The sequence below is a fragment of the Aptenodytes patagonicus genome, chromosome 25 (genome assembly GCF_965638725.1).
Source record: "Aptenodytes patagonicus chromosome 25, bAptPat1.pri.cur, whole genome shotgun sequence".
In the NCBI taxonomy this organism is placed as follows: domain Eukaryota; kingdom Metazoa; phylum Chordata; class Aves; order Sphenisciformes; family Spheniscidae; genus Aptenodytes; species Aptenodytes patagonicus.
In genome coordinates, this window is record NC_134973.1 from 2,243,476 (window position 1) to 2,267,825 (window position 24,350).

The following is a 24,350-nucleotide window of genomic DNA, read 5'->3' on the forward strand; positions in this document are numbered from 1 at the left end:
AACCCTACACGGAGGGAAAAATGTTGATTTTTGGGAAAAGTTTAATTGCTGCCAATTTTCTTGACACCTTGAATGGGATTCAGGAGGAAAATGTTTGCAAAGCAGTCACCCTAAAGTGTCCTATTCAGCCAATTCTTTAACTAAATAACAAAGTAAACTAGCTAGAAGAAGTGTGATTTGATAATAAAATTGTTTTTTATAATAAAATGGTAATTGGGGAAAAGTTGAAAAGTGGTTCGAAATTAACCCCCGAAAACGAGGCAGCATCAGCTTGCCACGTGCTTTTTGGTGAAAACTGTTTTACTGTTTTTTAACCAGCTCTGCAAGGGAGGCTGTATGGATCAGTCCCTCCCCTGGCAAAAACCGGGTTAGGATTGGGGTGTGTGCGCGTGCGCAGGTAACCTGCCTAGGGGCACACTGATGATTTCAGACTGCATTTCTACCCGCTCTTCCAACCTTTCCAGCTCACGCTTCTCTGCCCTCCCTCTGCCCCTGCCCATTTGGGTGCACAGATATAAACCCTCCAGCCAATATGTTTCCTTTGGGGGACTGGAAGGTTTGCCTGGAGGGTGCGCATGGCTCTTGTCTCATCCCAACGCTTTCCCTAGAGACGGAGCAAGGGTATTTCCTGGCGGCTGTTCCCGGTGAGCTCACACCGTGGGCACTCCTTCAGAGCTAGAGCAGCAGGGCAGGTTACTGCTCCAGCTTTGCTAGAAACCTTGGAGCTCCCGACGCTTCGCCTCACCGCGTGGAAGCAGTGCTGGTTCGTCTCAAGGGAACACAGGTAAGCCAGGCTGGGATGAGAGGCGAGCAGCAAGCCAGCAGCCACTGGGCACTCTGGTCGCTGCTTTGATTTTTCTTTTCCCTTTTTCTTCTTCTGTCTCGGGTCTCCTCCATCCCTTCACCATCTCTCGCCTGAGGTCTGTTCAGCTAGGAGATGGGATTTACCATCTCGGGTATGATTCTTTTTTTACCCTACACAACCACTTGCATTGCTGTAAAAGCATAATGCAGAGCACCAGGGATCAGGAGAGAGTCACTGTGTTGCGAATGAGCACATGGAAACCCAAGATCATGAAGAGTCAGACCTCAAACCAATCTGCCTGCCATCTATTTTATTTTTCTTCTGTAGCTGTGATCTCACCTGGTCTGGGGAACCAGCCTGCCTGGATTAAAGGGAGGGCATCGTTAACCTGCAATTGTAAAAGAACAGTGGAGGTTTATCCACAAGTCAGTTTATCTGGTTGGAGCAGGAGGTTACAGAAGAGCTTGTTTGTATTAGTGTTACACTCCTGTGTTTTCTCCTTTTGAACTTCTTCTTGGAAGAGAAGCAGAGGAAGCTGCGGTAGCTTCACACCACTGCACACCTACAGTAACTGCTGAACTCGGTGGTGTCGCTCAGCTGACACCGGTGTAAACAGGGACTTGACTGTTTCTCCGCAAGAACATGATCAACTGATAAGTGGTTTTAAGATAAACTTCCCTTCCTTGCGTTAGACAGCTGAAAGGATTTTCAAAGAAAAGAAAGCTCTGTTTTCCACCCCTTACCACCACTGCCTCGGGAGCTCAGAGACACTACTGAAATGCTTGGTGTCACCCAGGTACCTGCTCATTCTGAGCTAGAGAAGCACAGCTGGACAGGTTAGTTCAACACCGCATCCAGGGACTTAACTGCTTAGCTCCAGGGAATTTCTGTGGCTCTTGTGTACCAAATACCCAGCTGCTAGGGTTTGGATAGTGCTTCCAAACACCTCTAAGATTGGCACTCATCTATCAGCTTCTAAAATAGCTCCAAAGTCTCAAGGATCTGAAACAAAATATGCCAAATAGGAAACTCGATCAGAACTTTTACTTTTTCAAATGAATAAAAGAGGGCTGAGAAATGATGCTCACACTGAGGATAGGAAAGTCTTTAGCATGGGGAAGAAGAACAGGCAAAAGGTTAGATTTTTTTTGGAATCCCACTTGCAACTGCAGCTTCTGCCACTGCCAGAGGCCAGGCTGGGGGACCTGGAAGTGGAGAGCCCACTCGAGGTGTGAAGCTCTGATGCCTTTCACTGGGAAACCAGGACAGGGCTTGCATGGGAGCGCATTCAAAGTGAAATCACTGACACTGAAGAGAGACCTCCCAATGCCTTTGCTCTGCGCCCCCAGGACTGCAGTAATACCCAGGGTCTGTGCTGGTGCTACAGGGCTGAGCTTGCGTAAGGTGAGCTCCAGCCCTCAGAAAGATGCTGAGAAACGACTACGGAGAACAGAGCCAATGAGTAATAAACCCTGTGGAGTTGTCCACTCCCAAAAAGTAGTTCACAGCCCACAAAGTACAGGCAAGCCCTCTTGGCAGAAAGATCTGAGTCATAAAGAAAGTGAAGAGAAGGGAGAAGACAGGGTGACAAGGACGAGGCTGAAATGGGGAAGCATCATGCAGCAGCGATGACCCCTGATGAGAGATATTAATGCCATGGATGGGGCTGTCCCCCGGGCTCAGAGTTCAAGAACATTTCCTAGGCTGATTTGTCACTCCTGCGTCCTGGGAAGAGAGGAGGAAATATTCTGCAATATGATGTGTGCTGGGAAGAGGATGAGTCTTTCATAGGAGGGTAAGGACACTGTGCTTGAGCAGGCTGGTGCAACGCGAGCACGCGTGTGTGCAAGGGGCAGGCAGGCAGAGTGCGCTTCTCCCCTTTCCCTTTGGGTGTGCAGCACACTCCTTCCCCGGGTGCAAAACTAACCCTCTCCTCTCCCTTTTGCAAAGGTGGCCCAACAATGCCGAGCATATTTTCCTACCAGAGCGCCGAAGTCGACTGGTGTGAAGGCAACTTTGAGCACTCGACGGTCATTGCAGAGTACTACAACACCGTGAGTGCGGGCGCATCCGAAGGGCAGGCTGGGGCGCGAAGGCAGCTGGCTCCGGGCACCCAGGAGCTGCTTTTAGGAGACGAGACGGGACAACCTTGTTTTCTCTCCTCCTGCTCACCCCTTTGAACTTCCTGGTGTTGGAGGGTGCTGGTATGGGGAACATTTTCTGAGCTTCAGGTAAATCATGGGACTTTTATTGCTTACAACAGCCAGTTGCTCACAAAACGAGCTGGGGTCAGGGGTACTTCTGGCATGTGTGGGGCTGAGTTCCCAGTGAGAAAACTCTGGCAGTGCTCCTTAGCCCAGATTTGTGAGATCCTGTTATACCAGTCCTGCAGCTCTCCTGCCAACTGGGGTAAGTCCCACACAGGGCTCATATATTCCAGCTAAATGTACAGGAGTGGCAAAATGAGAGACAACACTTGCATGAACCATGTCAGGCAGGTTGGGAATCCGGAACTCAAGACAGAGGGAAGCTGATGCATGAGCCAGTTTCACCTCCTATGATCCTTTATAATTCAGTCTCCATCCAGCGCCAGTCCCTTGAATACAGCCTCCTTGGCTTAAGCGTGGCTAGAAGCATCCATATCTGTCTGTAGAGGACTCGGTAGATAACCGGTCTCTGCAAGCGTGTCCTTCTACCTCAGTGCAATTACAGGCTAGCAGGGGTGTGAGGCATGTGGATTTACAACCTTCCAAAGGCCCTGTTTACAACTTTTAGCAATTACTGTCTAACACTAGAAGTTCTTGTTCTCATGGAAATGTCTCTTCCTCTTTTTTTAAAGCATTTCCTGCTTTTAATAAATTGCCTATAATAATGATAATTCCCTCACCCAAGTCCCGCAGCTCCCAAGCTCTAATTGCCCAGCCAGGGTCTCAGAGGAGGGATGCTCGGGCTGTATATAGTCACTTCTCTTTGAGACAGTTAACAAATAAAGATCTGCCAGTCCAGACCAAATCCTGCTTCCCTCTGGCAACCAACTGAATGTGTTGTGCTGTTGCCTGTTTACTGGCACTGCATCCCTGTCAGATGGGCTCGGAGCTGCAGAGCAAGGCATAACTAGCAAGGAGGTACAGAAATCACTTATACTCACATCAGTGTTTCAAATGTAGCTGGAGATGCCAAATGCCTTTGTGTTTTGGAGTGTCACTGGCAACACTGGAGAGGGGCTGATTTCCACAGAGAGCAGGAAGTCTGAAAGTTATGTTTTTAATCAGAATTCATTCAGGGAGATAAATTTGCCTAACCTCCTAGTTTAGTGCATAGGCAGCATTTTTCAAATGCGTCTTTGGAGCTGAGACCCCATTTTCACAAGGATCCTGATTTACACCCAGACTGTCAAAGTGGCTCAGCATCCTTAACACACCCAGAAGTGTCTCAGGAGCTCTCCAAAAGCACTTACATGTGTAACTTCTCTGCGGCATGCTGCTAGACACCAGTTGGTGTGACCAGATGCATAACTGTCTTTCTTAGGGCCCAAAGCCCTCTAATTCCCATAAAACATTAACTCTTAGCTGCCTAGGTCGCTTTGTAGCACAGGTTTCTAAATTATGTAGCTATTCCTAAAAATCTTACCCAGGTGCCTAGTTCTGGGCTGAGGTCCCTACTAGCCACTGCCATCTCCCATGTTCCCATACTACACCACCTTTGAGGCACCGGGCTTCTCTGGATGAATTTGCACTCGGTAGGACTGAGACACAGCTTTCCTCCAGGAGAGGAAAACTTCTCCAGCGCCTGTTTCCACACAGATGCAAACTAGTGCGATACCGAGGACCTCAGAGAGATGTGGGCAGAGCAAATCCTGCAGGATTATTTCCAGTGATTAAACTAGCCCTTCTTCCTCTCTATATGTGAACACAGGGCACCTCTTTCCCAGCAAAGAAAGAGCTTTTTTTCGTCCCTGCACTGATCTCCTTCTTGCCGGGCTCACTTTTACCAGTCCACAGATCTCAGCAGAGTGCCTGTGCAGGTGGAGGGTACCACTTCTGCAGTTTCTGTCTTAAGATGCAATTCCCGTTTAGAGAAAGCAGCAGAGATCTAAACCTGCCTTGACAGCTGCCTGCACCAGGGCTGGCATGTGATCTCCTGTCCAAACAAGGGGAGACAAAAGAGCAAACCCTCCTAAAAACTGCTGCTGTCTGAGCATCTGACAACAGCCCCAAAGGCTGCACCGTGCTCAGGGCCAGACCTTGTAACCAAAAGCGGGCAGGAGCATCACTTACATGGGCATCACCCCTTCATCAGTCTGCACACACTGGCTGGCATTGCCTGGCTCTCACCCCTTGCAGCAGCACCAGGGGAGCCCTCTTCATGCTCTGAACTCTCTCACAGGATCAGGCTCCTTGTGATGTGCCCTAAAGGAGGGACTATAGAAATCGGACCAGACTGAGATCCCGAGCTATCCCTGCTGGCTGGCAGCATGTTGCAGATCCAGCTGGGGCTCAGGCCACTATCTCAGATGTGATCCTAACAGCCTGGATCTCCTCTTCTCTCCTCCATTCATTTGTTCCCCATATTCAGATTGCTTCCTCCCTGCGGCCAGCTTTATGGGCCTTATCTCACTGGCCTGCCCTGAGATAATTATATCAATATTGACTCCAGCATCAGTTTGCCACAGTTTTAGACTAGCTGGGAATCCAGCCAGCTCCTACCCAAGGCCCCTGCACCACTAAATCAGCGGGGCTTCCTAATGGAGCATCCTCTTCAACATCTTCTCCCCAACACTGCCCGGGGCTCAAGCAGGGTAGTTTTGTGCCAGCAGCAGCAATGTGCTGCTGAGAATTGCTCTGTGCCAGCCGCACTCTCTCTCAGGTCTGCTTGGGTTGGATGCTTTTTATTAGAAATAAGCACCCAGGGTATGAGCAAAGAATGTAAACAGTATCTTTAAGTACCTAATAATACATTGTGGCTCGTGATTGGATGCAGTTCAGCAACAAAGCGCTAACTATTTATAGGGACTCAATGACCCAGAAATTTATTGTCTTCTGGCTGTTCGTAAGAGAACAGTATTGTGCTACATGAGGGTCATCAGTCAGGGACTTGTCTTTCTACCCTCATTTCTTTCCTGAAATGACTGATCCAGGATGCTGGTAATGACACCCAAATCCTCAGCAGTCTCTCTGGCAAAGCAGCAGGAGCTCTGACACTGCTGTATATCCAGAGCTCCCAGATGCTTCATCGATCGATGGGGATAAGCTCAACCACAGGTGCAAATTACCTAGATATGCCCAGAGAAGCACTCACTTTCAGAGTGTGTCAGAGCCGTGGCGTGCGCCCCAGCCCTCCGCACAGGATCAGTAACCCCGCGGCATCGCAGACGCATCGCGCTTTCGCCTGCCCAGAAAGTCCCGTGCAGGAGTACAGCAGCTCGTCGCCCTGCACTCTGCAAACACTAGACAAACAGCTGTTTCCTGCCCCAAAGCGCTGGCATGACACTGCAATCTCAGGACACGCAGCCTCATCTTCTGCTACACAGGTCTGGCTATTAGGAACTTGCTATACAGGTCTGGAGAGCCTCTGAGATAATCACTTCTGTCTTTGGCCCTGTGGGCTCTTCTGTCAGCTAAAGCTGGTTCGCTGGTCTTGAAGTGAATGAATGCACTCCAATGACTCTTGCAGAAATCTCCCTTCACTGCAGAAAATGCCTGTCTTGAGTAAGGACCAGCACATGCCTTGGCTGCTACTGCGCTGTTGCTGTGCTCTCCTGTCCCAATCCGTATCAGAGGCTTGTTCTCACCCTGTCATGGATGGAGAAGCAAACAGATTCTCTGCAGGTCTCTCTCTCCATCTTAGGTTGCAAAGTGCCGAGTTGCACAAGCCCTGGGGCCTTTCCCATGATCCTGCTAATGCACCAGGATTAGAGCCATGTCGCTGATCCCAGTCTTGCTTTTCTCCTAGTGAAAGAAGCAAATGCCAGTATAGGCAGGCTTGGTTTAGGTACCTGGAGCAATAACTCACACTTGTTAGGAAGTGGGACATCGCTGTGAGCTCACACGCAGTGGAAAACCACAGGGCTGAGTCACCCTCACAGGTCAAATCACACCTCGGCTCCATCACCACTCTCTTATCTCCCTGGTGTCCTGGGAAGAGGGAGCTGGTGCCTCCTGGCCAGTACGACCCAGCTAGGTATAAGTAGAAGCTGTGCTGGGGGGACTCAGTGTGAGCAGAGACTCTGGAAAAACTTCCTAATGGGAGTACTGGGAGCAAAACCCTCCTAACTACATTTGAGATGGAGCTTGCCACATCCTAAAGGGAAGATATAGGACAGCTCTTTCAAATCAGGGCTTGGATCTGATGAGTGATGAAGACCCTGCGTCCCCCACAGATGCGGTTTTGTAGCGGCTCTCCCCTAAGCTCTGAGTTTGGCTGCTCTGCAAGGAATCACTCTATCCTTCCGACCCTATTGGCATGGTTCCCCTGATTATCCCTCCCCTCTGATATCTGATCTTGCACATCTCATACTGAATTAATGAAGCGATAACATTGCTATCATGTAATTAATGGCACTGTTGCAATGCCCACTGCAGCAGGGATTCAGACCTCTCTACACGCAATCTCAAAGTCCCGCATTTCCTCACTTTGACGTGCATGCTGGCACTTGCATACTGTTGCCTTTTCTGCAAGCGTTTTCTCTCTTCCTGCTATCCCTGCTTGTCTTCCAAAAGCCTCTTTAACCATTTCACAGGAAAAGAAATGTTTGCAACACAGTTGTTACTTTAACACACGGTTTGGTTTCTCGATCATTTCCGAACAGTTTGACCTCAAGTGTGCAAGTGGGACCAGCACTTCTCTTTTCATAGCTGGAATGGGAACACACCGGGATTTGGCTCTAAGCACCTACAGAAAACCAATACGCTTGGCCTGAGAATTGCTGTTAATGGGAGCATCAACTTGTTTCATGAAAGCCTTAGTGAAATTCAAGATTAATCTCCAGGTGTTAAAGGGAATAGAGACCTCACATAAAGCGTGACTTGTGTTTCCCTCTGGAATATGAGAGGGTGTGTTTCATATATATAACAACATCCCTATGATTTGCAGCCCTGTTACCATAAACTTAGATCTCATCGGACATCACAAGCCAAGCATCGATTTTTGCAGTTTACCTGGTGCATGTGAGGGCTGCTGAGGGGTGAGACTCCAGCTGTGGAGGTCAGATTCCAGGCTTGAGGTCTGAGTCAGCATCTAGCTGGAAGATGAAAGGAAAAGGATTTTCAGGGTGAGATAAAAGTCACCCTGGTGGCTTGCCAAATGGCATTTTAGCAGATGGCTCTGCCCTGCTCTTCCAAAGCCCCAAAGAGCTGTCTGGCAGGTAAAACGTGGCACCACAGTCCCAACCTTTCATGAGCAAGAAAGCTTTTCCCTGGGGAGGCTGTATTTCCCTGTGATATCCCTTTACTGAGTTTGCAAAATCAGGTGAAAAAGCCAGGGTAAGAACCCAGAGGGTAAGGATTATTTCAAACTGCATTCCCCCGTAGCTGCAGGATGGTGTGGGCCTGATCCAACACACAGGTCCAGGCTTTGGGCACTCGCTGCTCCTCCCCAGCTCCCACATTTTGCCCATCAGCATCTGCCATTCCCCGAAGCACTGGCACCTTCAACCAGCCCAGGCGGCAGCAACAGGCTGAGCCCCAGTACCATCCCCTCCTCCCCAGACAAATCAAAGTCTGTCAATGAAGCAATTTTGCAGAGTTGGAAATCAGGGCAGAATAATTTCGCTGCATTCATTTGCTAGGTATGTTTAAAGGAGGTTTATGACTTCATGTAATTACTAGTGTCCAGAATACCTCCCCCCCCAGCCAGGTGGCTTCACACATGACACTACAGGATGTCACCTCAGTCCTGTTCCCACCTACCAACGTCCTGCTTGTCCTGCTGCTCTCCACTGCACCCAATCCCAGTTAACGGAGGTTTTCCTGACTGTGGCTTGCTGTTGTGGCCTAGCTCCTCACGCCCACCCAGCCCCTCGCAGGGGGCTGCCTGCTGGCCAAAAGGGGCAGAAGCCATCCAGGGAGTTTTTGGCAGGCCAGGGTTGACAGGAGAGGGGGATGGCTGCAAACAGAAGAGCTTTGGCAGCTTGCTTGAAGACACTGGGCAGCTGAAGCTAAACCATCACCCAAAAGGGGCACACCAGCTTATCCTGGGCTTGCTGGCCCCAGACGTGCGTGCAGGGAGAGCACAGATGTCTGCAGCCATTGCTGTCACAGCAATAGCTGTCCTTCCAGTTCCAGCCTCGCTTCTCAGGAAACGCCTCTGTCCTCTCCCTGTGCCAAGAGTAATACCTGCCTCCACGCGATGCTTTCCACTAGAGATCAGTATCCTCTTTGCACACGGAGATGCTGAGGCACATGGTGGGATGGGACTTGCCCAAGATCATGCAATAAGCTGAATGTGCCTCTTGTTTTTCAGATCAGCAATGTAAGCTTCTTTGTCCTTTCTCCTGCCCTGCTCTACCTGAACCGGCAGTACTGTCAGCAGCGCGCCTTGCCCTTGTATTTCGTCTCTGGCCTGCTCTTCTGCGTAGGTGGGTGCCAAGGTTGTGAGAAGACCAGACAGGTTGCCAGAGTACCCGATTGTTCATTCATGATACCTTTGGCTTTGGAGGCTGGTTCTTAGTGGCCAAAGCACAGGGGCAAGCTGGGGTGGGAAACCGAACAGCCGTGTCTGTTTGAAGCCCTGCAGCTCATGGTTCCTGCTGGCTGTGGATGCACAGCTTCCAGCCCAGTAAATCCACGTGGTTCTGTGTGGACTGACTCACTCAAGCCTCCATTAACGCCAAGGTACATGCGCTTCAGGAATGGTGTGTCTTTAGGAATGGCCCCCAAGAACTTCCCAGGCCAGACGGGCTCGTGTGAGGATGGAGCTTTGCTGACACAAGTTGTCCTTGCTCCTTGCAGGTATCTTCTCCATGTACTTTCACATGACCCTGAGCTACGTGGGACAACTCTTAGATGAGCTCTCCATCCTCTGGACGCTGGCTGTGGCATATTCCTTTTGGTACCCAAGGGTTTATTTCCCCAGGTGCATCAAGAGCAGGTATGACTCACGGGGACATAGGGTTGCAGGCTCTGAGGGGAGGGCTGGGACATTGACATTGATACGTGTGACCCACAGATTCCGCCCCCCAGCCCACAGCCAGCTCCCCTGCAAGGGGTCAGCATTGAGGTTACGGCAGTTTGCTTTGGGACTGGACCCTCCATCACTCAGTAGTGGATGTGCTGACAGAGGAAGAGTAAGAAACCCTCCCATGGGGAAGGGCTGTGATGGGTTCCTGTCGCCTGGAGCTGCTTGTATTTGCAAAGCTGCAGAGAAAAATTTGCATGGAGAATTTAAAAATTAATTAGGAAATTAAATGTTCCTGAGCACTGACATTCAATTACCCATGCTGTCAAACTGTCATAGCATCCCCTGCCATCCACAGAGAGCTTTCCCTGAAGGCTGATGGGGTTTCCCATAGGACAAGCTGGTCCAAGTTAACACCCCACATTTCAAAGGTTGTTTGCAGGAGGGCTGGCTGGGCTAGAGGACCTCAGCAGAAAGGATGGGGATACTGGGTGGGCATGGATCAGCAGAAACAGGAACCCAGCAGGGCTTTGCTCAAAGGATGGTCCCATCCTGGCAGGCTTGCTGCAGCCCTCTGAGCCAGCCCAGTTAGAAGCAGCCTTGCAAAGGCCTGCTCCAAGTCTGCTCTTCCCATGCCAAAGAGGAGGTCACCAGGAGTTCACTGTGGAGACATGGTTGGGGGAGAGGGGAAGGGACTTGGGAAGGGATTTGCATGTGAAAGGCCCCTCTGAGCCCTATTGTTGTTCAGTCAGCCCAAATCTGCATGTTTGCATGGCTCAAGCCCCTGCCTGCCGCTGCTGGGACTCCTGCTTTGCAGCCCTTCCCTGTGCAAAGCTCTCGATGCCTTTGCCTCTCGATGCCCATCTCTAGCATCACCATGAAAGTGCACAAGTTACCTTCTGGGCTGTGTTCCCCTCTCTGTCGTGGACTAACTGGGGGGCTTTTGGCAAAGCACAGATATAAACAGATATATAGTAGTCCTGGCCTTCCTGCCAGGACTACTGCAGAGGCTGAGGTCAGCCATGTACAAACAGATTGGAGGTGCTGGAGAAGGGTTTCCTCTCTCAAGCAATGAGCAGGGCCTCTCCCATCCTTACCCTTCCGTACTGTGAACTTTGGGGGCACTGACACTCGCTCCCAATTTCCTTTAGGAAGCATTTCTTCTGGTTGAGTGGTGTCACCACCGTGATCAGTACCTTGATGTCCTTCATCAAACCAGCACTCAATGCCTACGTGCTCAACTGCATCGCCTTCCACCTGCTGTACCTGACATGGTGTGAGCTGAAAAAGTAAGGAGGGGGCTGAGAGGGGTTATCTGCAGGTCCATTGCACGCTCCTGGCAGGCTCACATGTGGCAGTGACTCTGTGCACAACAGCGAATGGAGCCCAAGACTTCATCAGCCACATGTTGGACTATCAGCTCTGCAAAGAACTGGGGCAGCCTCGGGGGGACCCAGGAAGAGGCACAGGCAGGACTGTGAGCAGTGGGGTACAAGAAGGCCATCTGGCCCAGGTGCCACGCAGAATGGGGACAATCCATGGGACAAATGCATCTTCTCCTCCCCAGCTGCCATCTCTGCAGCTCTTTCCCCTTTGTGGGGGATTTGGGAACCAATGTGGGGGTGGGAGAACCCCCCAGGATCTGGGGAGAAAGACAGGAGTGCCTTTGCATCTCCTAGCATCATCCTCACCCACAGAAAGTCAGAAACCCCCTCTACAGAGCCACACTTCTCCAGTTCTTGTGGTCTGATGCTCTCCAGAAGAAACTCGCTGGGTTTTGCTCTGTTGCATTAGCACTTGCAGACAGGAACCAGCCCTCTTTAAAACCCTCTTTCCTTCCAACATGATACTCCACTCCCTCTCCCTCACTGTGTCTTCCAGGTGCAATGACAAAAGGGTTCACCGGATGGCCGCAGCCATGGTCGTGTGGTGGGTGCTGGCCATCAGCAGCTGGATAAGTGACAGGTGGCTCTGTGGGCTCTGGCAGGCGATCAACTTCCCCTACTTCCACAGCTTCTGGTAAGGGCTCCAGCGTAGAGGCAGGAACCCCAGCTCAAACATTTCAGGGGCTGAAGGGCCACAGCTAAGGAGAGATGGCAGCAGGGATGTGATACTTATAGAATCATAGAATCATTAAGGTTGGAAAAGACCTCTAAGATAGTCGAGTCCAACCGTCGACCCAACACCACCACCCACTAAACCATGTCCCTAAGCGCCTCATCTACACGTCTTTTAAATACTTCCAGGGATGGTGACTCAACCACTTCCCTGGGCAGCCTGTTCCAATGTTTAACCACTCTTGCAGTAAAGAAATATTTCCTCACGTCCAATCTAAACCTCCCCTGGCACAACTTGAGGCCGTTTCCTCTCGTCCTATTGCTTGTTACGTGGGAGAAGAGACTGACACCCCCCTCGCTACAACCTCCTTTCAGGTAGTTGTAGAGCACAATAAGGTCTCCCCTCAGCCTCCTTTTCTCCAGGCTGAACAACCCCAGTTCCCTCAGCCGCTCCTCAGCAGACTTGTTCTCCAGACCCTTCACCAGCTTTGCTGCCCTTCTCTGGACACGCTCCAGCACCTCAATGTCCTTCTTGTAGCGAGTGGCCCAAAACTGAACACAGTATTCGAGGTGCGGCCTCACCAGTGCCGAGTACAGGGGCACGATCACTGCCCTACTCCTGCTGGCCACACTATTTCCAATACAGGCCAGGATGCCATTGGCCTTCTTGGCCACTTGACGAGAGAGCAGCCACATCTCTGCCCAACCCTGTCCCCCTTTCCTTTGTCGCTATTGATGCTGCTCCTCACCCTGGCCTCAGCCCAAGAATTTGGTCCTAATCACTGCTTAATATCCCTACCTCCTCCGCACCAGCCAAATGGTGTTTTGCAAGTGAAATTGTTCTAAAGGTCCCTCCAGGTAAGCAGCTTGCTTTCAAAGGGCTGCATCTGCTTCCAGGAAGCTGCATGAAGTGCAATGTTCTTTGAGTTATTTTAATAGCCAAACTGAAAAACAGTGATTTGCTTGGGCAAGACATTTCAGTGACTGGCCAAGTGTGGCTGTAAGTGCCGCACACAGCGCGTATTCTCAGATTCATCCTCACAAATCACTGGGATGACTGGGACAGATTCCCAGCGCTGCTAGGCTAGGCCAGGCAAGGTGGAATGGGTGGGTTTGTTTGGGGCTTAAGTCCTCTATATCACCCCATCCCCTCTGCGCAAGGAATTGTCCCAGCCCCAGCTCCCAGAGCTCTTCTAGGATTTCCCCATAGGCACAAACCCTGCAGGACCTGCACTCCTTGCAGCCCTCGTGCATCATGGGATTGGGACCTTTGCCTGCCATTGCCGTGCCCCTTGGCTCTAGCCTCATGGTGGCAATGCCACCCGCACACCGGTACAAGGTGCAGGAGGAGCAGATGGAGTTATGCCTGTCCAACACATGTTTTTTTGGTTTCCTTGCCAGGCATGTGCTGATAGCCATGTCCCTCCTATACTGCTGCCCACTGGTCATCTACTTTGACGTCAACTACGAGATGCCATCGTTCAAGCCAAAGCTAGGATATTGGCCCAGCGACTCTTGGCCTGTCGTGGTGCCTTACATTGTCCTGGAGGAATCCCACAAGCAGTGCTAGAGCCGGTTGCCCTCAGGCATCCCTCGGGCACGGGGTGTATGATGCACACGTGTGCGTCTGCATGGGGAACACCTCGGCTGTGCGCCTGTTCCTTGGACAAGGGCAATGTGGCTAGCGGATGGGGCAGGGAGCAGCTGAGGCCTCGTGATGCCGGGCATGAAGCAGGGTGGGAGCCCACACGTGCCTTGGAAGATCCTGCCCAGACTGGTGTCCGGGGAACCGAAGATCTCCTCCTCCAGCAGATCCCCACTGAGAAGGAGAGGGAGATGGTGCTTCTTCTGTGTCTTCTGCATTAGTCAAGCGGCGGCAACCCTTGCTGACAAGGGCACAGCGGAGAACACAGAAGCCAAACTGGTGACAGCTGGGTTTGTCGGGGCTGCTCTAATTATTATTATTAATTTTATTTATTGATGTATGTGGTCTTGCTCAGGAGACCTGTGCATTAAAGCTGTGGACACTGACTTGCACTGAGCCCCTTTCTTTGCCCTGACTGCACCACATCCCCTGTTATCTGCCAGTCACTCCCACAGGCAGGGTGGCCAAAGCTCTCTCTGACCTCGGGAGAGCTGTTTATAAAGAGAAATCCTCCTGGGTGACAGCCCAAAAGGGGCTCTGCTGGCTCAGCTCCTGGGGTGCTCTACCCTAGGCTCTACCCCTTCTTCAACCCGCAGTGGCCCTTGTTCCTCCCCATCTCTGACAGTCTCAAAATGGCCATGTGTAATTTGGAGATACCTCTGCTTGCTGAAAGGGCTGGCTGGTGGCAGAGAGTGAGGTTAGGAGCCAGTACATTAGATAAACCTGTTGGTACCTTTGCAAGAACAAAGAGAAGATGTAAAGCCTCAGAGAAAGACCACTGCTGTGCCACGGATACAAAGCGATGCTTTCCAGGTTCTCCCCACAGTGTAACAGCGACGAAGTTGCTCTCGCAGCCATGGGACATACTCTTGTTCTCCGAGCCTTGCTGCATTACAGTGACAAGTTGAACCATGTCATGGGTCTGGGTCCTCCCACAACCAGCAGGGACTGTCTCTGGAGGCTGGCAGAGTGGCTGAGGTTGGCTCCCTGCAACACAGCCAGGACAAGGTAATGTCACTCCAGGGACCACAGGCTTTTTGGGCCCCTGTGAGTAAAGCAAAAGCAGAAGCACTCTGGGCTTAACTTCTGAGGCAGAAGGTGCTGCGCAACATGCCGCGCAGCGCCTGTGCCGTGGCCCTCCCGTGGCCGCTGCTGCCTCGTGGGTCCCTCTGCAATGGTCCCCAGAGCCACTAGATGGCAAATTTGGCTCATGAACCCCAAGCAATATTTTATCTTGGGAAAGGGATGCCTTGCATAAGGACTGAACCCCCAGGCCTGGTCCCCCTGCCATCTCCATCCCCCAGCACCGGGGTCAGATACCTCTCCACCAGCACGGCCACTGGTGAGACACCTGCACAAGGTGCAGGACAAGGGGGACTCGGAGCTCCAGCCTTTGTATGGCCTCACCTCCCTGTGCCGGTGCCCATCTCCTCCTCCGTTTGCCTCTTTGTCTCTCCTGCATGCCAGCACTCTTGCCTCTCCCCTCATCACCCCGTCTCCCTTTCGCTGACCCTCCCCCGTTTCACTCCCTCTTGCTCTCCCCCCCTGCCTCACCCCTTCCCCAGCCCATCACATTCTTCTACAGCCTATTAATAACTTCTGGGCAATTGCACCGGGTCCCCGCTGGGCTCGGCCCCTCCGTCGGCGCTGCCCTGCGCAGCCACTGAGCGCGCCGACAGCAAGTTCAAAAGTGCAGCAGGGCTTTCACAGCCCCTCTCCCCGTCAGGGGGTGGAGGAGGCCGCTCAAAAAGAAAGGCCGCGTTGCCAGGGAGCCTGGCACAGGAAAAGGGGGTCACCTTCACCTCCGACAGGACCGCTGGAGATGGACAGGCGCCAGCAGCCCTGCGGGCCGAAGATGCTGAGAGAGCCACGAAGGGATGGAGGCTGGGGCGTGGGCAAGGAGGGCTAATTGGCCGCCTCCGGCCGCGGAGCCGGTGTGATGCTCGGCAGAGAAACCCATCGGCAAAATCCCCCGTGCAGTATGGTAATAAGGGAGGTGTCCCGGGCGCCGCTGCCTTGAGAACAATGTTGCTGCAGTTGAGTGACTGTAACAGGCCCTGATGACAGCCGGGGCCGCGTTAAAAATGCCTATTCAAGCAGATCAAGACATTGAGAGGCCTCGTGGGGATCTGAAACCCTCAGGGATTTCTGGATGAAGCCAGAAGCTGAATCCCCAGCCCTGGGAACCTGGGGAGGGGGGGGGAGAAAGAGAGAAAAGAAAAGAAACCCACAAAGCAGCTTTAAAAGGACTGCAGTGCCCAAGGCAGGGCCTCCTGCTCCAAGCGGGTCTGTAGCCTGAGAAAGCGAAGCAGCCCTGACACCAGTGTGTGACTGTGGTCTGGGCGTCCCCGGGGCTGCACAGGGTTATCTGAGACTGGGGTTGCACCTCCAAAAGGTCCCTGAGCTCCTGGGGATGCTCTGTCCTTCCTGCCAGGAAGCCATGGCTCCAGCTTGTGGGGCGCAGCCAGCACTGCAGAGCTGACAAACACCCCATAAAAACGAGTGGGGCTGTCAAAGGGACGAGTCAGGGCATTTTTGCCTTGAGCTGAAAGGGTTCCTGCAGGGATGACCAGCATGCTGAACGGGTAAAGCTGGGAGCCCTCGGAGGGTGAAAAGCAACAGTGGCCCCTTCTCAACCCCCCCAGGTCGTGGGGAGTTCTGACAGTACCTTCTGCACCAGGACCCTTGGTTGGCTGTGTGAGTGCCTCTCCGCGTGTAACCAGCCAGCTCGCTCAGCAGAGCAACACAGGAAAACAGGCAGGGCAGGAAAAGCTGCAAGCCCTGCACTCAGGGATCTGAGTTAGGACTGGTCAAAATTAAACCTTTCCTTATTTTTGCCAGATGAGCCCTAACCCGGATCATTTCCCTGATTTGGTTCACCATGTGGCTGCCTAAACCACAAGAAAAGAGGCAAGAGAAGGAGCAGGAATGAGGAAGAGGATAGAGGCTGCTGCTTTCAACTGATGCCAGATTAAAGAGGTTGTGAAACAATGGCATCAGTTGAGTCTCTTTAGTGCAATTGCAACACAAATGAAATAATAATGTTGATAACGCACCAGTCCTACAGCATCAAGTATTAACACTTACCTGTTCTGCTGCACCGAATTGCCTCCTGCTGTTACAGATTTACACTGCAGGATTTGGCTCACAGACTGGAAACTTTTCAAGGCAGAGTGATTTATCTGTAAAGGACGTTGCACATTCATGGATCTGCATAAATGATGCAAAAGTAATTAATAATAACCCAGGCCCTGCTCTTAACAATGCCAGGAGAAGAAATTGCTTCACTGGAGTCTCTCTTACGCCTTTTCCAAAAGATCTTTATTTGTTAACTGTCTCAAAGAGAAAGGAAGATAATAGTTTTGAAACACGGAATGGATGTCGCTAGGTCCTGGGATTTTATTGCCAGCCTGGCAATCTTTATGATTGATTTAAAGAACCCTCTGCTGGAGTCATGTTAAAACAACATTGATTCAGCTTTGATTTTTTTCAATTTTAATCTTCTAGGTCTGCAGTCAAAAGTTAGAAACCATGAACGCAAAGGGCTAAGAAACCGAGAGATAAGCTCCAAGAATTATTACTTCTAAAAGTCTTGTCCTTTCAACTCTAAGTGCTACTTTTGAGGTTTGACACAGGATTTCCAACTCAGGGGCTGGCAATTCTGTAACACCTACCTCACAACTGCTAGGAAAGATGTTTTGGGGTTTTTTTTCACTGTTTTATCTACATCTTTGCTATCCACTTTTCGTATAAGACAAAATTAGCCATAGGGACATAAACAAATGCCAGGATTTTCCAGATATTGATGGCTGTTCTGGACAGATGAAAGCTATCAGGTCCTGATTAGCTGAAAGTTGTATTTCAGCGAATACTCTCTCACCGTGTTTGCAGCAGTCAGGGTCTCGAGGTGCCCTGCCTATGTCTTTCTGTATTAGCTCACACGTCGGCTGCACACATAATCAGGGCCAGTTTTGACCAGTGATCATGGAGGCGATGTGGGTAAAAGTCACTTCTCAGTACAGAGAAGCACAGCCATTACATGGCCAAATAAACCAGTTGACAAAAAATGATTTTTAATCAAAAGATCAAATGATCTTTTCAGCTGTTTCTATAAAGCCCCATGATTTGGTTCCACTTAGTAAGACATTCTCACTGCTGTTTTCAGAAGAAAAACAAGCAGTTCACATTTGTCTGACAAAGCAGTTCAAATAACTTCAGTTCTCTAGTAATGGCTGCTATCAAAATACCTAAAATGGAAGGATTAATTTTCCTGTGCCTTCACATTACAGCTGAAAACATGGTTTCAATTAGGACTGTTCTCCATGTTTTTTTATTCACTTTCTATGAACATTCAGTCACTTGGGTCCTGATTCATGAGGGTTTTTTATAAATGTGTTTAAACGTAAAACTGAATTGGGTTGTTTTGAAATGGCACACTTAGGTTCACTGTCACAAATATTTAACAAAAGGTAAAGCTTTATCTCAAATGCTGAAGTATTCACCAAAAGCAACATTCAGTTGTGCATCGGGTTATAAAGTTCACAATCTGCATCGATGCTGCATTTATTTAGATAGGCCTTCCATAAGAGACCAGCTGTCTCAGTTCACTAAAATGCTTAAGCATATGTTTAATTTTAAGAATATGAATAATTCCATTGATATCAATGGCACTTGCTTACACTTAAGAATATATTTTGCTGGGCTGGAGCCAGAAATAGTGCCATGTAAAGCCAATAAAGTAGAAACTGCAATATTTCTCTAAGTGCTTTCTGGGACCAATTTAAAAATTAATCAATGAAGAACTGTAATGTGAAAATGTAAAAATTAATATACGTGAGATTTTGCTGTTTACTATCCTAATATTGCCAAGTATTAACATCTACCAGAGCACTGCCAAGTGAAATCAAAACCAAATCTGCGAAACAGAGCAAAAATGGCAACAAGTTGAATTTGTTATTCATCATGAATCATCCTATCAGACTTAAAGATTTACTCGTGTAACATTGAAGAACATTTACCATCCTTACAGAAAGACGTACATATAGAATAAAGACAGGGTCTGACCCCATTTGTACCATCCCCCGTGCGTACTAACCATATTCAGCCCAGAGAGCCAGTCCAGTCCGATGGATGCTTGAAAGGGAGAACAGGATCTGCTCTGTAACAGCAGAAAAGTGCCTTGACCAAGGGTGACTTTTAATGATCAAAATACGATAGAGCAAAGGGTCACTAAAAACATGATTTTGCTCTCCTGCTCACTGTGCCTTACCTTTCACAAAACTATGAATTGCTCTGTTATGAGGAACGGATGGAAATTTCCAGGCAGCAAACACTTCAGCTATTTGTATTTGTTCTCGTAACTTTACTCATCACGAGTCCAACAGTACTGATATTGCCAGTGACCTACATGGACCTGGGACATACCCCTTATTCCCCTGTGATGCTATCATCACATAAACAGCTATATATCCATATGCAAATGATTGCTGTTTTCAAGCTGTTCATGAGCGACCTTATACACTGCCCATACGGTACAGTAATATGTTTTCCACATATGTCAGATGTTTCATGACACATTTCACGCATATATTTAAAATAGATTTCATAGCATACAAAAATGCACAGGCAATGGAAGGAAATGGCCTGCATCTGCAATGTTTACATAATGCATTTCAAAATTGCATGAAATGTGTCCAAATTGATTGTATTCTTCATCTATCTAAAATATTGATGGCATATAAAATGTATGTATAATGGATTCACTCATGAGCATGTATTACATGCCTTATTCTGATGCCCGAGTAACAAAGGGAAAGAATTTGTTACAGCTCTGCCTCCACAGTGTAGTTACAGAAACAATTCTCAATTCTCCCTGTGTTGGTTGAAATGGTATTTGTTGCACGTGTATGTTGCTTTATATTCCAACCTGACTCCCTTGAAACTGCCCTGGCTGGGCCTTTATGCAACAAAATCAAGCTCCAAGGCGTTTGAGATGTGCCACACTGCTAAGATATGACTTTGCTGCAATCAGGTGCACTATTGTCTCACAGGTAGCGATATCAGTGATAATGATTAAGTTTCAGTGGGACAAATTTCAGCGTGGTAGGGCCAGCCAAATTCCCTGAGTCACAGGCAAGTTTGCATAGCCCATACTGCAGCGTGGGGGATTATCTGAACTGCTATCATACCTGAGCTAGCTAGATAAGAGGTGGTTTGCATACATTTACATATGTGGCAACCCCACCTCCAGTTGCTGTGTAGACAGGTGAAAGCTCACTTCATATCATTCCAGCAAAACAGCTTAGTTTTGCTGGAATCTGTCATGAGAGCAGCTGACCCAGAATCCACAAAAATCAGAAATTCATACTGACTTGAACGTTACAGGCACTGAAACGCTGCTCCGCCAGCCCTGGGATGTCTCACAATCTGCTCTGAGTGTAGAGAGGATCAAACCACCCAGCTGGGTATCTGCTGATGTTGGAAATGGCCAGTTGCTCTGAAAACCACCAAGCTGACTTACTGGGGTTGGAAATAGCAGAAACACCAGTCCCAAGAGCAAAAGGCACCACACAAGGTGAGCCAGAGCTCTGGATGCTCAGAAACATAGCAAGCGTGAGTGTGCGGCCACCGGACTGCTACATTAGAGCCCTAGGAAACTCCAAAGGCTGGGAATGCCTTGGGAGAGGTTGTATCTCAGACAGTGTATTTGTCTGGGATAGTAATTCCTACTCGCTTTTTGGACCCTTCAATCCAGAAAACAATTCAGAACAGGCTTTTTGGTGCTGGTCAGACTCCCCTACTGACCTTCTCCTGTCATTTCCTATTTTTCAAGCTATTTTTTCCCCCATCTGGTATTTTTCAGTGGCCTAAAGGTTATCCCGTCTAGGGTGACAGTCACCAGTCAGAAGGTGGCCTCTCTCTAAGCATGCAGATGAGCACTTTTCAATGACTTTGGCATCAACCGAAAGAAGCCCCGTGCAAAGCAGACACAAATTTCGGCAGCGAATCTCACTCCCTCCTATTGTACCGTGATTGTGTTTGCTCCAACGGGCACATAGGGTGCCTGGGCCCGTCTTCTCCAGCCTGCACTTCTGCCAGCAGCTCGTATTCAATGTTGGACAAATCCTCTTCGTGGCAGGTCCAGCCGGCTGGCGGGTTTGGCACGACACAGACCGTTACATCACTTGGCCAAACCTGACCTCTGTCTGTAGAGTACAAGAGAAAGGTACCGCCATCCAACGGCTGCTCAATAGCCAGGCGAAACGAATTGATAGGTGTCAATTCAGCCTGCAGTGGACCAGTAGCTACATTATAATGCCAACCTCACCTTTGGTGTTAATGAGGCCCCTTCATTAACAGCCTTGAGCAGAAGGGTCAGGGACTGAATAGAGACAGACTCCTTTCTCACCCAGAAAGCTGGTCCTTCTCATTCAGAATTGAAGCACGTTGGCGGGGCAGTTTGAGGATGCTTGTGCTGCCCATGTTGCATCTGCAAGGGACACGATGTATTTGTGACTATTCATCCGGCTCTTTTCACCAGCACTAAATACACAGAAAGAATAAAATAAATTCTCATTGTGTTCCCGCTTACTAAGAAAATTTTCCCTCTTCCTTCTGGTTTGGAGGGTTATTATACATTAAAAGCCTTTTGCATTTTTCAGTAGCTATAGTATGCTATAATTTAGATTTTCCTCAGGCACAAAAGAACTTAGTTAAGCTAAACTGTATTACAGTGTGGGATTTTTTTTTCTACTAAGTCCTTTATTAATAAGGAAACTAAAGAATTTCCAAGCTGTCTGTAATTTTTCCCAGATGCAGCTAGTAGTTGCTAGGAGTATCTTTTTGGCAATCAGAGTTTTTGGCTATTAACAATCTGGACTTTTGCTATAGTACCCTGGTGTTAAATATGTGCTGTGAATACTGTAGTGTGGAGTGTGAATTGGAGAAGGAGGGGAAGGCAGAGAACAGGCAAAACATAATCATTTTTAGAAGAATAAATATTGCTAGGATTAACAGCTGATTTGAACGAACACGCTTCCCTGCAGGGATCCCAACGCTGATTAGCAAACCAGGAGCCCTGCTACACCAGAACAAGCATCGCTGCAGAACTAACTCCTTCTCACTCACAGCTTCTCTGTCACTACCTGTTCTGTTTCCTCGCTGGCAGCCAACAGGGACGAGTCCTGCAGTGAGCCAGTGCCGTGAACTAAGATGACAAAGGCCACAGACAGTAATACACAAACCAAAGCAACACCCAGCTTCCCCCCCCGCCCCGGTGTCAGCAGACAAACTGAATCCTCTCGACTTCAGGTTCAGGATGTTTCCTGAGTCTGTATGTAAGGACATGACACTGTTGTTGGCAAAGCCACGGTAAATACCAGGAAAAAGGTATCTGCCCCTTATTACCTAAAATATCATCAGTTCTTTGTTTCAACTGCAGGTATGTTCATCTTGGAAACGCCACAGAGTATTTTGCTCATCGGATGTGCTTCACGGAAGTAGACGAAGATCACTATAATCATTTTGCAGCCTGTAAGAGAAGGCAGTGAAGTGACTTACACATGTCCAGGAGAGAACTTAGGGGTCCTTCCACTCAGTCATGTTGCATACGGACACAAAGTGGAGGCATATATTTTCTCAGAGAAACCCTGCTCAAATGCAAGATTTGTGTCTTAATCTTTAAGTCTGTGGGACTATTACAAGATCATCATTTTTCTACACCGCCTCACTCTTTAAGTGCTGGAGACATCCTTGCTTGTTGGCTGGCTGGTGCCCAAGCCCCTCAAAGCACAGACTGACCACAAAACTTGTGGTCTTCAGTTCAGAGTGGGAAAAAGGAAGATGCAACTAAATTAGTAATGAGAAAATAATAGTGAATGACAACAAACAGTGAAACAAACTTGTTTCTCCAGGGATAGGAAGGGCAAGCCGCAAACATGCAGACGCACACATATAAATTGACGATGGGGCCTTACAGTGGACGTGCAGCCAACCATCCCAATGGTGATGCTAAGCCTACAGCAAAGTACTGTAGCTGCAAAATGAGAGATGCTGCTTGGAGGCTGGCAAGTAAGCAATTTGGGCACCATGGGTTGCACGGCAATTGGGATTGTCTGGAGGGGGCTGCCAAGGCAGGGGGGCTGTGTGTGTTCGGGGGGTCAATGTTGTGCTCCCACAGAGAGGGGGAGCCGGGGAGAAGGAGGGGAGCAGCGGGGGAGAAAGGAGAGGTGCCTCGAGGAGCAGTTCCGACGGCTGTTGCTGGCTCCCCAGACAGAGCCTCAGAAAACCTGGAGTGGGCTCTGTTGCAGTTCAGCGCCTGCCGGCCAGTCCTCTCCCAGAAGGTGTCTGTGGACGCCTGAGCGTTGGCTGCGCTGCCCCAACTTGCACTTGTCATCACCTTCCCCACCAAAGCACTAGGACCCGTCTCTTCCCAAACACCCCAGTCGTTGCCTACTTCACTCATGTTCCCCAAGACCAGCCAGGTTTGGCCTGTAAAGCAGCCACGGTGTGTACAGGCAGGAAAGAGAAAGGATGTGTTGTACCGTCCCAGGACTGTAGGTTAGCCTGTGCTGGGGGAAACACCCCAGAAATCCTTCCCGTCCCTGGGTTTACGCGTCCAAGGCAGGGACAAGTGCAGTGCAAAGTCTTTTTTCCACTTCATTTTCCACCATCCCCAGCTCTCACAGTACAGAACCAGTCCTTGGCATAGTCCCCTACCATGGGCCAAGCCAGATTAAACACACACCTTTCAGTCCAAGACAAGGATCTGTGAAGCAAGGCTCTGGAAAGAAAAATAAAAAGCCCAAACAAAAATTAGGGAGAGCTGTCATGTTTCATTTGCATATTTGAATATGCAAATAAGATCTGTTTCTTATCCATTGGCACTGGCCCTACTGTAGATGGCAGCAACACAGCGGATCTCTGCCAGCATACAGTGCCACAAAGAAAGACGCTAATTGGATTTGCAGACGCTTATTGCAAAACCCAGAAGTTGCTGGAATAGATATAAAGAAACAGGAGCTCAGCCCACGGCTGCCTTGGGTGCGAAGGCGCTCAGCTGACAGCTCGTTAGCTTGAGACGTCCCTGCAAAATTAGAAGCTTGGAGGAGCCTGGATGGCTGCTGGCTCCACCTTCCCCAGCACTACCCGGCACCTGAAACTCCCAACGCACTCCCATAAGCCTGGCAAATTTTCTACCCCTGGCTGTGATTTTTTTTTTTTTTTTTTTTTTTTTTTGGAGCTTGGAAAGAAAATCGGGGGTAAGCTTGATCAGTCCTTGGGCTGGAAACCGTTCAGAACTGGGCACTGCTAGGGGAGCAAAGTTGTAAGAATTTCTCTCCTCGAGCATTTTCGCAGTTGAATGTAAAGAGCTACCCCAGCACATTTTAAATCAATCCACTCGCACTACTTGTCCCAGCACAGAGCCCTGGGGTGCTGGCTTGGAGCAGGCATCAATATAATGATGTGCTTACTCTGCACCCCAACTTCTTTGGTATAGTGCGGTTTAATGGCCATGTAACTGACCGCCCGCCTGAGATGCCGTGGAAGCTGAGGCACCTGACTCTGGCTTTCCCATCCCTGATTTGGAAGTGTCCAAGTTCTTGCTCAGATCCCACCCCAGGCCACAAAGCAGCTGAAAGCTGGAGGAGCGACTTGTGTCCGAACCAGCAGAAGCAAATACGGGTGTGCAGAAGCAGGAGGGCAGTCCAGGTCCCGCACTGGGAGAGCA

The 24,350-nt window shown here is 49.6% G+C and overlaps 1 protein-coding gene across 3 annotated transcripts; it reads left to right on the forward strand.

Moving 5' to 3' along the window:
- The first annotated feature begins 491 nt into the window (after positions 1–491).
- ACER1 (alkaline ceramidase 1) lies at positions 492–14,006 on the forward strand. 3 transcript variants are annotated; one of them, XM_076359603.1, is made up of 7 exons: positions 495–784; positions 2,756–2,859; positions 9,266–9,380; positions 9,754–9,892; positions 11,071–11,208; positions 11,801–11,938; positions 13,378–14,006. In XM_076359603.1, exons 2-7 carry the CDS (start codon positions 2,767–2,769, stop codon positions 13,544–13,546), a joined length of 792 nt encoding a protein of 263 aa, XP_076215718.1. In that variant the 5' UTR covers positions 495–784; positions 2,756–2,766; the 3' UTR covers positions 13,547–14,006. The 3 variants fall into 3 exon arrangements, with proteins under 3 accessions (XP_076215720.1, XP_076215718.1, XP_076215719.1); XM_076359604.1 differs by lacking the exon at positions 495–784 and adding an exon at positions 2,372–2,600; XM_076359605.1 differs by lacking the exon at positions 11,801–11,938 and having other exon boundaries at positions 492–784.
- The last annotated feature ends 10,344 nt before the right edge of the window (positions 14,007–24,350 follow it).

Bases quoted from the DNA above. Each gene is read 5' to 3' on its own strand.
- ACER1 (XM_076359603.1), top strand. From the start codon at position 2,767: ATGCCGAGCATATTTTCCTACCAGAGCGCCGAAGTCGACTGGTGTGAA. The intron at 9,381-9,753 runs GTGGGTGCCAAG...TGCTCCTTGCAG, and splicing joins TGGCCTGCTCTTCTGCGTAG to GTATCTTCTCCATGTACTTT. The intron at 11,209-11,800 runs GTAAGGAGGGGG...TGTGTCTTCCAG, and splicing joins ACATGGTGTGAGCTGAAAAA to GTGCAATGACAAAAGGGTTC.